The following is a 15724-nucleotide window of genomic DNA, read 5'->3' as shown; positions in this document are numbered from 1 at the left end:
GAACAAGTGAAGGTTTATTCCACGTTGAAAAGAGAAGAAAAGAAACGCAACGTTTCGGCAGTGGAGCCTTCTTCAGGTGTCAGACCTTCATACCTGAAGTAGGCTCTTTTCAGCGCGGAATACACCTTTACTTGTTCCGGTGCATTCCCTCTACTCTACACAACTTGGAAAAGTCGGCCAGGATCCCCATGGTTCCGTATTTCTGTACTTCCACGCGCCGCAGCGAATACATTCTTGGTATCTGTCACCGTGTCGCGGGCTGACACAACAGGACAAACAAATGAAACAATTCCTATAATCCCAGCACTGTGTCAATACAACTCGAGGTCACCGTCAGGGTAAACTCACACAAGCACCGACTTGCTGTACCGCCTTGCAAGGTATCTCCTTTTCTCTGTATTTCGGCTTCTTACGTGACCGAGAAATCACACCTGTCCCAGCCGTGCAGCCTGCGGAGTGACGACAGCTTTCGCTCTTTGTACAAACGAAGAGCATGTCTATGCAGCAGGGAGGGACATTTAACGCGAATGTAATTCTCTTTGACTACATCACCAACAACGCCAGGTACTTTAATCGGTTGTTCTGTTTCGCAGCTTCAAGAGAATCCCGATCTCGGTCAACAAGTGTCGTTTCTAAAGTAGCCTCTTGACGCCCTCTGTTGTGCGTAACTGTTACTACAGCACGACGACAATTTGATATCAATTTTAAATTAATTAATTAATAATATGTGGCACAATTAATACTAATACAGATACTTACGCGGGCGCTAGATTGTATATGAATCCCGTAAACGATCGTGGAAGACGACATTTATTTAGATAAAATAATTATATATCATAATCATCATCATGATGACCACCATATTTCCTTATGCAGATTAATTAGAACACATATTTCACTGGGGATGGATGGGGATGGGTGACATGGGTGGGTTTTTAAACATGAAAATGATCACTGGTTTAGAGATTTTGTTCGTTTCAGTGTACGTCTTTAAGAGGCGTGCTAATCACACCCAGATCCCCCCCTACAAGTGGCGGTATCTCGATTGGTAATGCCTGCTGGAGCTGACCATGCTGGCTGAGTGAAAATGGATGCATACGACTTGTTCCGTAAGCTGGGAGCGGGGGCCAAGTTTGACTTCAAAAAGTTCGGCAAAGATGCTGAGAGGTTTAAGGTAAGCATAATAATTTAGCAGGCATTTGTAGGTCAATAAGGCGTTTTGTTGTTCGTTATGGTTTATGGTAGGATAACACATTACTTCTGAAGCAATGGCACACGCTGCTGTGACTTCTCACGCCTGTGTGCTGTTAACGTGCACAGCTTTACTGCTAAAGGGAGTTTTAGGTATTCTTTATGCGTCTTGTGGCAAGATGGTATCAGCAGGTTCTCAAATTCTCGAATACGTAATCTACTTTGTTCAGTGTAGATGTTGCTATGGAGTGGTTTGGTGTTGCAGTGCTGAAATGGGCTATGTAGCTCTAAGAAGTTGCTGTTAGAAAATACTACAGCTCATAACAAAATCGGTGCTTGCATTGCGTCAGGGTACAGATGTATTTCAGCTAACGTTTGTCGCCGTCGGCCGTAAAATACAGATGGCGAGGGGACAGCAGACCGGTGGAACGGGCTCCGCCGACGTCTCGGCCGGGATTGACTTCTTCGGCCCCAAAAGCAGTATCTCTCAAGGAAACGGAGAGGCCAAGACGGACACAGCGCCCTCCCGAGGCAGAGCGACGAGGGGGGGGGAGGAGGAGCTGAGCTCGGACTCGGAGTCGGAGAGCTCGCGTCTCCCCGTAAAGAAGAGGAAAAGAGGAGCTGAGAAGCCAGCAAAGAAGACTGCCTGTGAAACCTCCGGTAGTAATAATAATCATAATCCTTTAACTTGTATAGCTTGGTCCCACTAACATCTCTTCCAGCAGCAATCTTAGTTTTTTCCCCATCCAGGTACTGGCCAGGCTCACACCTGCTGAGCTCCAGTGGGCGGCCGGCTGGGAGCTGCAGGGTGATATAGCTGCTGTCAATATAGTAGTATATTTAGTGCTATAAAGGTGGTATAGTACTGGACAGAAACGCGTTTTACAAGTGAGAGGAGGACATAAACACCTGAGTCTTTTTAACAGTCGCCATCATAAAGCTACTATTAAATATAGCAGCTTTATGTAGTTCTGGTGGGGAGCTGCGTCAGCATGCGTAGGCTGCAAAGGAAAAAGTAATAGGTTTATTCCATGCTGAAAGAGAGAAGAGAGAAAACGCAACGTTTTGGCTGTGGAGCCTTCTTCGGGTGTAGGCTTACTCACAGCCAAAACGTTGTTTTCCTTCTTCTCTTTTCAGCATGGAATGAATCTATTACTTGTTCCTATAGTAGCTTTATTACTATTTTTTAATATATTTGAAAAAATCTAGACATTTTGTCTAGGAAGGTTTGGGCATGTTTTTTTTTTAAAACGTGAAATAATGTGAGGAAGTTTGCCCTCTTGCTGGGCGGTTTGAGTTATTTCTGTTTTTTTTTATAATTACATCACTTTATTAACCCTTTACAATTTCTTGCATTAGGAATTTCTTTTCACAGACCCCAGCTTGCTCTCCATGAGACACACAGACAGGGAGAGAAGCTGGGGGTCAGAGCACAGGGTCAGCCATTGTACAGCACCCCTGGAGCAGTTGGGGTTAAGGGCCTTGCTCAGGAGCCCAACAGAGTAGGATTCCTCTGCCGGCTGCGGGATTTGAACCGGCAACCTTTCGGCCACAGGCGCAGATCCTGAGCCGCAGAGCCACCGCTCCGCCCCGAAGGGCCTTTCCGAGGGCTCGGTAGCTTTGTGTGTCTAAGAGATCTCCAGGTGGCGTGGCGTTCTGTAGTTTCAAGCCTGGCTTGAGTGCCTGCGGTCAGGTAGCCCTGCAGCCCGAGGCTCTGTTGGTACCAGGCGCTGTCTGAGTGTGGTTTCTCTGTCTGGGCTCCCGCTACAGGGGTGGGCGCTGCCAGCGGCCAGCTGGAGGGGATCCTGTGGACGTCGGCGCTGGACAAGAAGGCAGAGGACTCTCTGGGGGAGAGGAAGGACAAGCCCTCCTGGAAGAGGTTAAAGCACCTGCACCAGGAGAAGGTAAGGAGATAACGGCTGACCTTTTCTCCAGCGCCAGGCTCCGTCTCAGATGCGTGAGATACACCGGGCGCCTGTCGGGCTCTGTGCTCCAGGTCAACCGCCTCCGGCACCAGAACCGGATCAACGTCCACGGCAGCGACATCCCCGACCCCGTCGCCACCTTCGAGGAGCTGGCGGAGGAGTACCAGATCGACCCGCGGGTCATCCAGAACATCCGGGCGGCGGGGTTCCAGACGCCCACCCCCATCCAGATGCAGGCCATCCCCCTCATGCTGCATGTGAGTTCTCTGCGCCCCGTTCTGCATATAGCTCCCCCGTCAATAATCCAGAGGTACTTCAGCTCTGATCTGCGCTGCCCTTCCTGTGCTGCACACTACGGTCTCTCTCTGTGCTCTCATTACTTTTTCTTTGTTTTTCACTTGGAAGATTTAATGCAATGCTTTCCAGACTGCAAATGCCAAGCCAGATAAGATCACTTTCTTGGCATGTGCAATTTCTTGCATTAGGAATGTGTCTTTTTGCAGACCCCAGCTTGCTCTCCATGAGACACACAGACAGGGAGAGAAGCTGGGGGTCAGAGCGCAGGGTCAGCCATTTATACGGCGCCCCTGGAGCAGGTGGGGTTAAGGGTCTAGCTCAGGGGCCTAGCGGAGTAGGATTCCTCTGCCGGCCACCTTCCAGCCACAGGCGCAGATCCTGAGCCACAGTGCCACCGCTCCGCCCAGCCCAATACCCCAGTATCTATGGATCTATGCTGCTTGCACACTGAGTCTGGCTCAGAGGGGAGATTTGTGTTCAGGGCTGTGTCTGAGCAGGGGTCGTGTGTCCGTGTGTCCGCGCATCTATTTGAAGCTGCCCCACCGTTTCCTGTCCCACAGAACCGGGAGATCCTGGCCTGCGCCCCCACAGGCTCCGGGAAGACGGTGGCCTTCTGCCTGCCTGTCCTCGCCCACCTGCGCAAGCCTGTCAACAAAGGCTTCCGGGCTCTCGTCATCTCCCCCACCAGAGAGCTGGCCAGCCAGGTGAGTGTCGCCTCCTGACTTGTTAACCCGGTGGTCGCCGACTGAATTATTAAAAGGCATTTTATGTAACTTCCTGCAGCTGGCACAGCTTTTTGGTTAGCTGCTGCAATATCCCTAGCGAAGCTCTGAAATTAAAGGGGTACGTGCATCAACAGGGCACGTTCGCGGCTCGACTCCAAGCCCAGGGTGACTGACGTGTATCCCACGTTTCCTGATGGTTTTCTCAAGGCCTGCTTCTCTTTTGTTTCATTATGCCATTCCCTTCATCCAGCTGCAGTCGGGTGGCGCTGTCAGGCACGAGCTGTAAAACAATTCAGTGATTTCAGTGCCACCTTCGGCTTCAAGCACTCGGCACTCTGAGACTGGGCTGCAGTTTGAATTGGCTGCCTGCTGTGTTGACCGGGGGGCCTCTGTACTGGTGAGCAGCGCCACAGTGGGCTCCCAGCAGGCCTGGGCTGTGAGTGACCTGTGTCCAGGCCTGGGCGGTGTGGGTCGTGGGGCGCGTTTCAGTGCGTTTTGCGTGTCCGTGTCTGGCAGACCCACCGAGAGCTGCTCAAGCTGTCCGAGGGAGTGGGCTTCCGGGTGCACATGATCCACAAAGGAGCCGATGCCGCCAAGAAATTTGGACCCAAGTCTGCCAAGAAATTCGGTAAGCCTGGCTTGGGAGCTGTAGCACAGGGGAGCACATTGAGAGTCTGGGTGTTTGTTTCTTTGCACAGGCTAAGTCACTTGACTGCTGGCTCCTTAATCTTTTTTTGGTGGATTAAGTCATGCACAAGAGGTTTCACTGACTTAATTAATCTGCTGTTTTCCAGAACAGTGCAGCTTTGAGTGCTTGAAGATATTGAGAGGAACTGTTAAGACATTTAGGTTGGCACAATGGCGCAGTGGTTAGCATTGCTGTCTCACTGATTTTGGGGCCCTGATTTCAATTCAATTGTTTGTGTGTTCTCCCAGTGTTCATGTGGGTTTCCTTCAGGTGCCCCAGTTTCCTCCCACAATTCAGGGGCATGCCTTTAGGTGAATTGGCTTCCAGGAAAACGGGCCCTGGTGTGACTGTGTGCGTGTCTGTGTTTGTATCTGCTTGCCTTGTGATGGAATGGCATCCTGTCCAGGGTGTTACCTGCCTTCTGTCTACTGCATGTTGGGATAGGCTCTGGCTCCCCCTTGACCCTGGATTGGCAGAAGTGGTTACAAAGTGGATGGATGTTAAGATAATGAAGAATGCCACGTGTTTGTGCCGAATGGCTTCTTCACGTTTGTAACCATTCTTTTTAGTATGGGTTTGATTGTTGGTCTTCAACTTTATTCCTGCCCAGACATCCTGGTGACGACTCCCAACAGGCTGATTTACCTCCTGAAGCAGGACCCCCCGGCTGTGGACCTGGGCAGGTGAGTGTCTCTGTGCCCACCCTGCTGACTGGTTGTCTTCAAGCCTCATGATCACGTAGCGCTGCTGGCTCGAAGCAGAGTTCAGGGGTCGTGTCTTCGAAGGGGGCCTAACCATGTGATCCAGGGTTCAGACTAAAACCGCTACAGTAGAGGAGGATCTTAAATAGGAGCGCCTTTGCTGCAAACTTTTCTACAAAAAAATGAGTAGTTTATTTGATTGCAAGAAGTGCTAAGCCCAGGCTCTCTAGCCACTCAAGTAGGTTTTAAACTTGGGCGGCTTTTGGAGATGCTGGGGCGCCTGCGTTCAGTGTCCCTGTGTTTTGTGGTGCAGTGTGGAGTGGCTGGTCGTGGACGAGTCCGACAAGCTCTTCGAGGACGGGAAGACGGGCTTCAGGGACCAGCTGGCCACGATCTTCCTGGCCTGCACCTGCCCCGGGGTCAGGAGGGCCATGTTCAGCGCCACCTTCGCCGCCGACGTGGAGCAGTGGTGCCAGCTGAACCTGGACAGCATGGTGTCCGTCTCGATCGGCCAGAGGTGCGTGCCTCGTTGGGCACTGGAAGGTCCTAAATGAGAGGGAGGCCACGTGGCCCATCTAGGTGGTTAGCAGTAGCTCATTGACCCAATCTTATCCAGGTGTTTCCTGAAAGAAGCCAGGGTATCTGCGTCAACTGGATAACTGGGCAGCTTGTTTCAGAGCCCCAGCTCCCTTGTCTCTCCCTCCCTAATTAATTAATTATAATTGCTTACACTTATATAGCGCTTTTCTGGACACTCCACTCAAAGCGCTTTACAGGTAATGGGGATCCCCTCCACCCCCACCAGTGTGCAGCCCCACCTGGATGATGCACCAGTACTTTCCCCACACACCAGCTCTCAGTGGGGAGGAGAGCAGAGTAATGTAGCCAATTCATAGAGGGGGATTATTAGGAGGCCATGATTGGTAAGGGCCAATGGGAAATTTGGCCAGGACGCCAGGGTTACACCCCTACTCTTTTTGAGAAACACCCTGGGATTTTTAATGACCATAGAGAGTCAGGACCTGGGTTTTACATCTTATCCAAAGGACGGCGCCTGTTTACAGTATAGTGTCCCCATCACTATACTGGGGCATTGGGACCACATGGACCGCAGGGTGAGCGCCCCCTGCTGGCCCCACTAACACCTCTTCCAGCAGCAACCTTAGTTTTTCCCAGGAGGTCTCCCATCCAGGTACTGACCAGGCTCACACCTGCTGAGCTCCAGTGGGCTGCCAGTTGTGAGTTGCAGGGTGATATGGCTGCTGGTTCTATGACAATTCCGTATGTGCTGTTACTTATTTTTTACATTGCTGCTGACCATGTGGTCTTTTGGCGGTGCGGTGGCTCTGTGGCTCAGGATCTGCGCCTGTGGTTGGAAGGTTGCCGGTTCGTATCCCGCGGCCAGCAGAGGAATCCTACTCCGCTGGGCCTCTAAGCAAGGCCCTTAACCCCAACTGCTCCAGGGGCGCCGTATAAATGGCTGACCCTGCGCTCTGACCCCAAGCTTCTCTCCCTGTCTGTGTCTCATGGAGAGCAAGCTTGGGGTCTGCGGAAAGACAAATTCCTAATACATGAAATTGTATATGGCCAAGAAAGTGATCTTAAATGGAATGTAAACGTATTTTAGTAAGAGTAATATTTAACTTCTTAGGTGCAGTACTGAGCTGAAGAGCCTTGCCAGTTAACCTCAGAGTCTGATTTAAAAGCGACTGGCTAGATCCATCCCTGCTTCAGTGTAGCCTCAGCATGCAAGACTTTATCCCCGGTCCTATGCCATCTCAGAGCAGAGAGTTTTCCCCAGTCCAGCGTCGGGCTGCTGTGTCCCGGTGAGCAGGGAGTGTGGAGCAGGCCTGCTGATCTGCCTCTGCCCCTGTGTCCAGGAACTCGGCCGCTGAGACGGTGGAGCAGGAGCTGCTGTTCGTGGGCACGGAGAACGGGAAGCTGCTGGCGATGAGGGATCTGGTCAAGAAGGTGAGAGAGCCCATCCCGAGCCCGGTCAGGAGGTGATGTCCCGTGAGTTAGTGCACGCCATTCTCCTTCTCTCTCTCTCTGCGCTGAGCACACCTCCCAGCTAGAACAGGCGACAGGAGTCTGGAGGGAATTCTGTAGCTTTTATTAGATGCTGCTTCATCCACAGTTTAGAAGTTCAGAAATTAGGGGAGGAACAGCTGCTGCAGAGGCATTTGTAACAGGGCACGTGACAAAAAGGTTAAGGTAGTTTCAGGGTGACTCATGGCAAGCGAGTGGCTGGGTCAGTGTTGGAACCAAGGATCGCTCAGTTAGAAACGCTTTTCTTTAGCCGCTGGACAGTGTAACGCACTCTGTCCAGTGCCATGTTAAAAACCCGGGCAGTCCCCGTCAGCCTCTTAACCGTGCCCTCCCTCCCTCTCTTTCCTGGTGAGTACCAGTGCCCGCGGGCGCGGACAGGGTATGATGTTCGCATTCTTCCTTTCTGGAGCCCTGTCCCGCCTCGCTGTTGCCCGCCCTCTGAGCAACGCTCTCTTCCTGTGGCTGACAGGGCTTCCACCCGCCGGTGCTGGTGTTCGTGCAGTCCATCGAGCGCGCCCGCGAGCTCTTCCACGAGCTGGTCTACGAGGGCATCAACGTCGACGTCATCCACGCCGAGCGCACGCAGCAGCAGGTATCCCCCGGCGCCCAGTCCCCAGGGGGCACACAACTGCCTTCAGAACCGTGAAACCCAAGGGACGATAAAAGACGTGCGAATAGACGTGCATATCGCCACGGGGACAGTCACCGGCTGGGAAACGCCATCAGATTTTGATTTGTCTCCCTCTTCGTTGTGTGAGGGATAATGTGAAGATTGTTCATGTTTCCTGGCCGGTGACCCATTTCATCTTTTTCTTGTCGTTAAAAATTAAGCGATTACAATGTAAAAAGTGAAGTTGTTGTGTGAACGGTGCTGCAGCTGATTAAACTTTACACTTGCTGCAGTGTAAAGTGCTTATTTAATCATGTGGCCCTTGCAACTCGAAACCCCTAAGTTTCATGACCTGCAACAGACTGAAATTGAATTCTGCATGACGACAGTAGTGTGGCTCCACGGTTGCTTTGGTGAGGTGGTTGAAAAGCACCTCGTGGTGCTTGAGGGGCCTCGTGGGTAAGGGCACTCTCTGGAGTGCAGGTTGAACTGCAGGGTCCCGGGTTCGAGCCTGAATCATATCACGAGACGACTGGGATCGGGATTCCCCCAGCACAGCTGGCCTCTCAGTGACACAGCGCCCCCTGCTGCCTGACAGGCGATCAGCGAGGGACACGCCTCCCCACCCGATCAGTGCCGAGCCTCCTGCATGTGGGCGGGTCCAGGATTCTGCCAGCACTTCCTCATTGTCCCCCATTTGCAGTTAGAGGGTTTATAGCTCTGAGCTGAGATGGGGAAAAACACCCAAGTGGGGGAATCCAGTTGACTAAAAGTACAACGAAACCAACTGGCGATTGTGGTTGTTTTTTCCTTATCTGGAGCATGTTCTTCATGCCCGTTTCTCTGTTTCGTGCCCAGAGAGACAATGTGGTCAGCAGCTTCCGGGCGGGGAAGATCTGGGTGCTGATCTGCACCGCGCTCCTGGCCAGAGGGATCGACTTCAAAGGCGTCAATCTGGTGATCAACTACGACTTCCCCGCCAGCGCGGTGGAGTACATCCACCGGATCGGTGAGCTGTGGTCCCCGTGCCACACCCCTGTCTCTCTCTTACTGTGCCATGCCTGCGTTTGACTTATTCTCGTGTGCCAGTTAAGCTTCCTGTTTAATTCTCTTTTGGGCCTGGATTGAACTACTTACGACCTTAAAAGGCCTCCTAATCATGGGACCAGCCACACAGATAGCAGACCACCGGGTGAGCTGGTTAATCAGATACCCTTTAATCGTTAAGCCAGTGCGAATGTCTGACTGCAATAAAGCCACCGATTCCAAGAATGAATCCCTGCAGTCGCATGCTAACTGAGTGCAATCAGAAAATCGGCATAAGACACCTCCATGAGCACAGAAATCCCTTGTAAGTAACTCGTGTGGCCAAGAAAGCAGCAGGGATAAGTGTGATCTTAGTTATATACGTCATAATGCAGAGTCCTGTTGTGTTGCAATATACAGATTTTATATTGCGATTATACATCTGGAGCACAACATGTAGGAGGTGCACACCTAGCAGTACCATGAAGTATTGCTTGTGTATAACACTGCCCTAAGCTAGGACTGCTAGCCCTTCATCTGCTCATTGATGGACAGCATGTTGCACTAATGTACTTTTTGGACACTGCATTAATATACTGTTGGCATATTTTGCACACACCCAACTCCAATTATTTTATTTTGTATTGCTGTACTTATTTTAATTTTTAGTCCTGTTTTTGCTTGTCTTGGCCTGGGCTGCTGTAACACCTCAATTTCCCTTCGGGATCAATAAAGTCTTGTCTGTCTGTCTAAGCTTGGGTGTGTTACAGGGCCAAATAACGGATGCCAGAAGGAGATTGGAAGCATCAGTGCTTCATTGTGGCAGGACTGTGAAGTGTGTCACTAAGGGGTGACGCGCTGTTGATGTCCCCTGTCTCCATCTGCAAAATCGCGCGTTGATTTTTTTAAAAATGAAAAACCTTAGTTTAGATGAAAAACCTTAGTTTTTCATCATCCAGGTGGGGCTGCACACTGGTGGGGGTGGAGGGGATCCCCATTACCTGTAAAGCGCTTTGAGTGGAGTGTCCAGAAAAGCGCTGTATAAGTGTAAGGAATTATTAATTAATTTTTAAATCTGCGTGCAGGCCGCACTGGGAGAGCAGGACACCGGGGGAGGTCCATCACTTTCTTCACAGAGGATGACAAGCCCATGTTGCGCAGGTAGGCCCCGCCCGCCGACCCTCAACAGCAGAGGGCTTCTGAGCTGCCCGAGCACAGCCCGTTTCCCCGAGAGCCAGACACCTTGTGAGCAGCTGTCCGCTGAGGAGTTTCTACCCCAGTTTTTTTTTTTAGTACTTTTTTTTTTGTTTCTTCTCTCCTCTCATTTTGTGAGACACCCGAGGGGGGCGGCGTTGTGCCCTGCTGGGCTTCAGAAAATCTCCACAGGAAGCGAAACAAAGGCCTTGGAGAGCCTTTCAGAACCTGCCCCTCAGGAGCCGATGTATTTGATGTTTTTGTTTGGTTTTGAAACAAGAAGGCGCCATTAAAATTCAGTCCTTGATGGAAAAGGTGGCCCGAACTGTGAATCTAAAATCAAAGATTTCCCTGAACGTTTCCCCTCTCTTTGTGACAAAAGACTGATGCCCCAGGGTGCATGTGACCCTGAGCACCTTGGGACGCAACAGGCTGTGTTTAGATGCGCTGTAGGTTTTCCTTCAGTTAATTCAACTCTCTGCTCTGCAGCGTTGCCAGTGTTATCAAGCAGGCGGGGTGCCCTGTTCCTGAGTACATGATTGGATTCAAGAAGTTGCACAGGTATGACTGACAGCACAGCACGCCTCAGTGACTTGTCGAGGGCTCAACAAGCAGTGTCCTTGCCTTACACAGCTTATTAGAGCTGCTTTCACTGTAGTTTTTTGCTCTTGATTTGAGCCATGTTGCATTACCAGTTCATTATTGTTATTATTATTATTATGTATAATTTTATATAATAATAATTCCTTACACTTATATGATGCTTTTTTGGACACTCCACTCAAAGCGTTTTACAGGTAATGGGGATCCCCTCCACCACCACCAGTGTGCAGCCCCACCTGGATGATGCACCAGTACTCTCCCCACACACCAGCTCTCAGTGGGGAGGAGAGCAGAGTGATGAAGCCAGTTCAGAGATGGGGATTATTAGGAGGCCATGATTGGTAAAGGCTAATGAGAAATCTGGCCAGGACACCGGGGTAACAACCCTACTCTTTTTGAGAAACGCCCTGGGATTTTTAATGACCACAGAGAGTCAGGACCACAGTTTTATCTCATCTGAAGGACGGCGCCTTTTTTACAGTCTAGTGTCCCCGTCACTATACTGGGGCATTAGGACCCACACAGACCGCAGGGTGAGCGCCCCCTGCTGGCCCCACTAACACCTCTTCCAGCAGCAGCCTTAGTTTTTCCCAGGAGGTCTCCCATCCAGGTACTGACCAGGCTCACACCTGCTGAGCTCCAGTGGGCTGCCAGCTGTGAGCTGCAGGGTGAGATGGCTGCTGGTGATATCAAGGCCATAACGTATTACAAGGAGCAGTTTGTTTTGGGTGGAGTGGAGGGGAGCGCCAGTTGTAGTAATCTTGTCTGGGTTTGCCGGCAGCGATGAGAGAACGCGCGATTGTGCTCTGACCCGCGCTCTTTTCACCCCTGCAGCAAGGTGAGGAGGAGGCTGCTGAAGAAGCCCCCAAGGAGGGCCACCATTCGCACCGCCCCGCGGTTCCTGCTGAAGAAAGGCCACGGCAAGGGCAAACGGTAGGGACTTGCCCCTTTACCCCCAGAGCGGGGGTTCCCATTTCCATCTGCTACCCCAGTACAAGGCAGCAGAGCCGTTTCAGTGAAGCAGGTGGAGTCGGAGAGCACAAGGAAGGTTTCCTCAAGCTACGATTGAGTCAGTATTATACTTGTACAAAAACAGAGCTTGGTTTTCTACATTTGAATATAACCTTCCAATGCATTTGAGGTTTTCCCCTTGTACATACAGTGGACAATGCAAGGAGCCATGGGTACAATGTGACACCCGCAGTGCATGCTTAGAATCACACAAGTTTGAGCAGAACCAGATTCTTCACAGATGTAGGGGGACAGCTGTTCAGAAAACTCGTTTTTGACTCGAGCCGCGGTTGAAACGAGTCATCTTGGGGAAACTTTTAGCTTGCAGCCGTGCAGAGAAATCCGCCTGTGCTGGACAAGACCAACACTGGCTGAGGCCTCGGCAGCTCTCTTATTATACAACATTCCCGTTATCTTTCATGGCAGGAAGTCAGGGAAGATGGATAAGGAGAAGAAGTCGGAGACGGGACAGTGCGCCCCTGGAGAGACAGCGGCTGATTGACACCAGAGCAGAGCACGCACAGAGGAATGGACACAGACATGCATTCTGAACTGTCTTGCTTCTGTCGAACAGCACAACTGACTGCAGCTCACTCGGCATCTGTGTTAAATTCCAGCTCCCAAACGCTAGGAGGAGCCCGGCTGTCTGTGTCCTACTGGAGTGATCTCCTGACTGTGTTGGAACACCAGCGTGCCTCTGGCTCAGTTCATGCAGTGCCATTGCAGTCAAGTGTCTGACCAAATGCTGAATTTGCTGCTTTCTAAATTGGAGGGGTTAGAAACCTGGATTCATGTTATGTCATGTTGATCATCAATTCCTCTGTAGACTAAAGATTCTCCTACATTTGTATTTCATTCATTTGTTTATACAGTAAATCAACTATTTATTTTTGTTGTCTGGATAATAAACTTTAAAAAAATTGATTCCTTGCAAATACATGGTATATTAATGTGATTTCACTTTTCACAGTGTGATGGGGGCAATGCCAAGGGCCATCAGTGTTTTGAGGCTAAACATGTTCTCATGTATTCTCTTCTGTAAGGGTTCTGCAGTATCTCTCTGATTGCAAGAACCTAGAGAGCCTCTCTTGTCGTATTACAAGAGCTGCTAGTGTTCCCGAAGAGGTGTTCATTTCAAAACCGGAAAATGCAAAGATGGGTAAAATTGGCCTTTTGAACGGCGGATGCTGCTGAAATAAAAAAAAAGGAACTTGAAGAGATCTGTCAATAGCACTTGAAATAAACATGATCTCATTTTGATAGCACCGTAATCGTGACTCGGCACCTGTTACTCGAAGAGAAGATTGAACGCTTTACTAGCCTCGGATGTGTAAAGCGTATATTGTTAGCTGTGGACATTTGTTAAATGTTATTCCGTGCATTTAGTATATAAACGTGGCCTGTGGCTCTGCAGCGATCAGAACCACGAGCGCCAACCCATTAAAAGCACCTGAGTTCGACAGCAGGTGACCCGGAAGTGCTTGTCCGTGAGTTCTCAGCTGACGCCTCCTAGCTCTGTGTTTTTAAGATGGCGCTGCGGCCGGGAGCAGGGGGTGGCGGCAGGTACGGCTTTTCCCAGTAAATTATCAACTTCTCTGCGTTGTATTTCTCCGGTAGAAACGTTTTTGGTTTCTGAAAGTGTCCGGGTTTGTCTTATTTGAAAGCGAGAGCAGGGCGCGGTCTGTTGTCGCCCGTCGTCCGGTGTTGTAACGCTGGTGAAACGCAGGACTGAATGAGCTGGCTGAATTAATTATTAAAGTGGAAAAAAAAGATAGTTTTAACTTGAATTCCGGAATGTTTTCGGCTTATTTCTTTTTGTTTGAATGTGAGGTAAAACGTAAGTGCAATGCTTTAGCCCAACTGTTACATTGTATGAGAGTTTCGTTAATATGGTGTCAGTAGCTGGCTCTGAATTTAAATACGGTTTATTAGAAATACCTGGGTATATACATAAGTCACTCTGTATGGCGACTGAAATAAAAACTCGGTCGTTTTAGACTCGTATGAAATGGATGTGTGGTTTGTTTATCTCATGCGTGTTTTTGTAATTTCGTGTAAACAGTGCGGGGAGATGGCACAGTGATGTGTATGGTATTTGTAGTTCGTTGTCACTTGTCCCTCTTCAGTCGGCACAGACTATCAGGAGTTATTTCACCATTTATGTGATTGTTTTTATGTAATGGACGTATTTGCTTGGTGGCCAGTACTGCGGATGAGGTCATCAGTATCAGGCATTCTCAGTAGATCACGCACCCCGTGATTGGGCGTCACGATCAGATGCACTAAAATGGTACAGAACTTACGTAGCTGTATTACTCCGAATATTCATTGAACCTTTGGTTTTGTTTTTAGGAGGCTTCTGCTCTGTGATAGATAGATGTTTACAGTATATGTAAATATTTTGTTATGTCTTTGTTGTAAATGTCTTTAGATTTTATTTTTTGTTTTGTTCCATTTAATTTAATTTGATTATTTTTATTTGCTTTGGCAACACTGATTGTACCCATCGGTCATGCTAATAAAGCACCTTGAATTGAATTGAATTGATAAGTCTTTATCTCTAATCTTAATCCTGATGACCTGTAACAGCTGTTGAACTGGTGGTTTCTGGTGTTTCTGCTGGTTCACTGGTGTATGAAATTGATTTAGACAGCTCTTGATACAACTCTTGGGAGTCGTTTTTGCTCAGCTAGATGTGGCACCGCCTCGATTGTCTTCTTAGAAATCCGGCCTTTATACCTTCAATTTTCAAATCAAAACGCACGGTTAAGGCGCCACCCCTGACAGATATATAGGAAGTGGTGTATGAAAAAATTATGGCCAGAAAGAAACTTGTCAAAATCATTTCTGCTTGTTTTATTCAACTATAAAGGTTATTACATTTACCTAATATTACATTTAACACATTCCTGCACATTTATGGTCACTGTATTTGTTATACAGTCCCATAAAAATACTGTTTAGTTAGGAAATAGTTGGCAGCAGATAAGTTTATCCTGTTTATATCCCTTGTTTCCAGAAACCATAAAGGATACCATAAAGGATATTGTATTTAGCCAAAACTGCAATACAGAATTTAGTATTTTTTTAAATGCACAGATAGGCCTGTGGTGACAGCACCACCTGAAATACAGCCAAAACTGCAATACAGAATTTAGTATTTTTTTAAATGCACAGATAGGCCTGTGGTGACAGGTGGTGCAGATGTGTCTACAGTATATTTATGTGAAACAATGCATGAATGGGTTTCAAGAGCGGCTTTTGAAAAAAATCATCTTGATCTTCATGTTGTTTATGAACACCATGAATAAGAGCTTTTGAGTGGCCTTGGTGAGGCTGGAGCCAGTTTATATTTCCCAGGAAGAATAGCAGTTTACCTGCAGAGAAGAAGGCAAATAGTAAATGCAGAGACAGGCACTCTGACAGCCCTCCTTGATAAATGGTGAAAGCTGCTGTTGTGGTTGTGTTAGCATTGCAGGCCATGAAATGCCTGCTGTTCTGAGACTTCACTCTTGCATGGAAACATAAAGCCATAGTACTGATTACATTTAAAATAAGTGATCAAATAAGAGTTCTAAACTAAAAATGGGGAAAAAAACAGCAAACTGTGCTTTGCAACATCTGAAAAGCACAGGATTTCCTTTTTAGCAAATAAAGAATTTTATCCCATCAGATACCTCAATTGTTAATCGTTTGAAATATTA

General features: G+C 48.9%; 2 protein-coding genes across 10 annotated transcripts in view; both read left to right on the top strand.

The window, feature by feature from the left end:
- Positions 1-955: 955 nt before the first annotated feature.
- On the top strand, positions 956-12952 carry ddx52 (DExD-box helicase 52). The gene is made up of 15 exons (XM_088907012.1): positions 956-1174; positions 1593-1851; positions 2962-3095; positions 3188-3373; positions 3974-4117; positions 4655-4766; positions 5437-5509; positions 5841-6044; positions 7408-7498; positions 8046-8168; positions 9045-9195; positions 10298-10373; positions 10896-10967; positions 11844-11942; positions 12447-12952. Exons 1-15 carry the CDS (start codon positions 1088-1090, stop codon positions 12520-12522), a joined length of 1887 nt encoding a protein of 628 aa, XP_088763138.1. The 5' UTR covers positions 956-1087; the 3' UTR covers positions 12523-12952.
- Positions 12953-13537: 585 nt separating this feature from the next.
- The window catches only part of synrg (synergin, gamma), a 52558-nt gene continuing 50371 nt past the window's right edge, over positions 13538-15724 (top strand). For all 9 annotated transcript variants that reach the window (XM_088906924.1, XM_088906923.1, XM_088906921.1 and 6 more), the window contains exon 1: positions 13538-13583. In XM_088906924.1, coding sequence (XP_088763050.1) covers positions 13549-13583 — 35 coding nt within the window. In that variant the 5' untranslated portion in view covers positions 13538-13548. The remainder of the gene's footprint in view (positions 13584-15724) is intronic.

Source organism: Atractosteus spatula, chromosome 27 (assembly GCF_055471065.1).
Source record: "Atractosteus spatula isolate fAtrSpa1 chromosome 27, fAtrSpa1.hap1, whole genome shotgun sequence".
NCBI classification, from domain to species: Eukaryota; Metazoa; Chordata; class Actinopteri; order Semionotiformes; family Lepisosteidae; genus Atractosteus; species Atractosteus spatula.
This window is presented reverse-complemented; position numbering and strand designations above follow the sequence as displayed.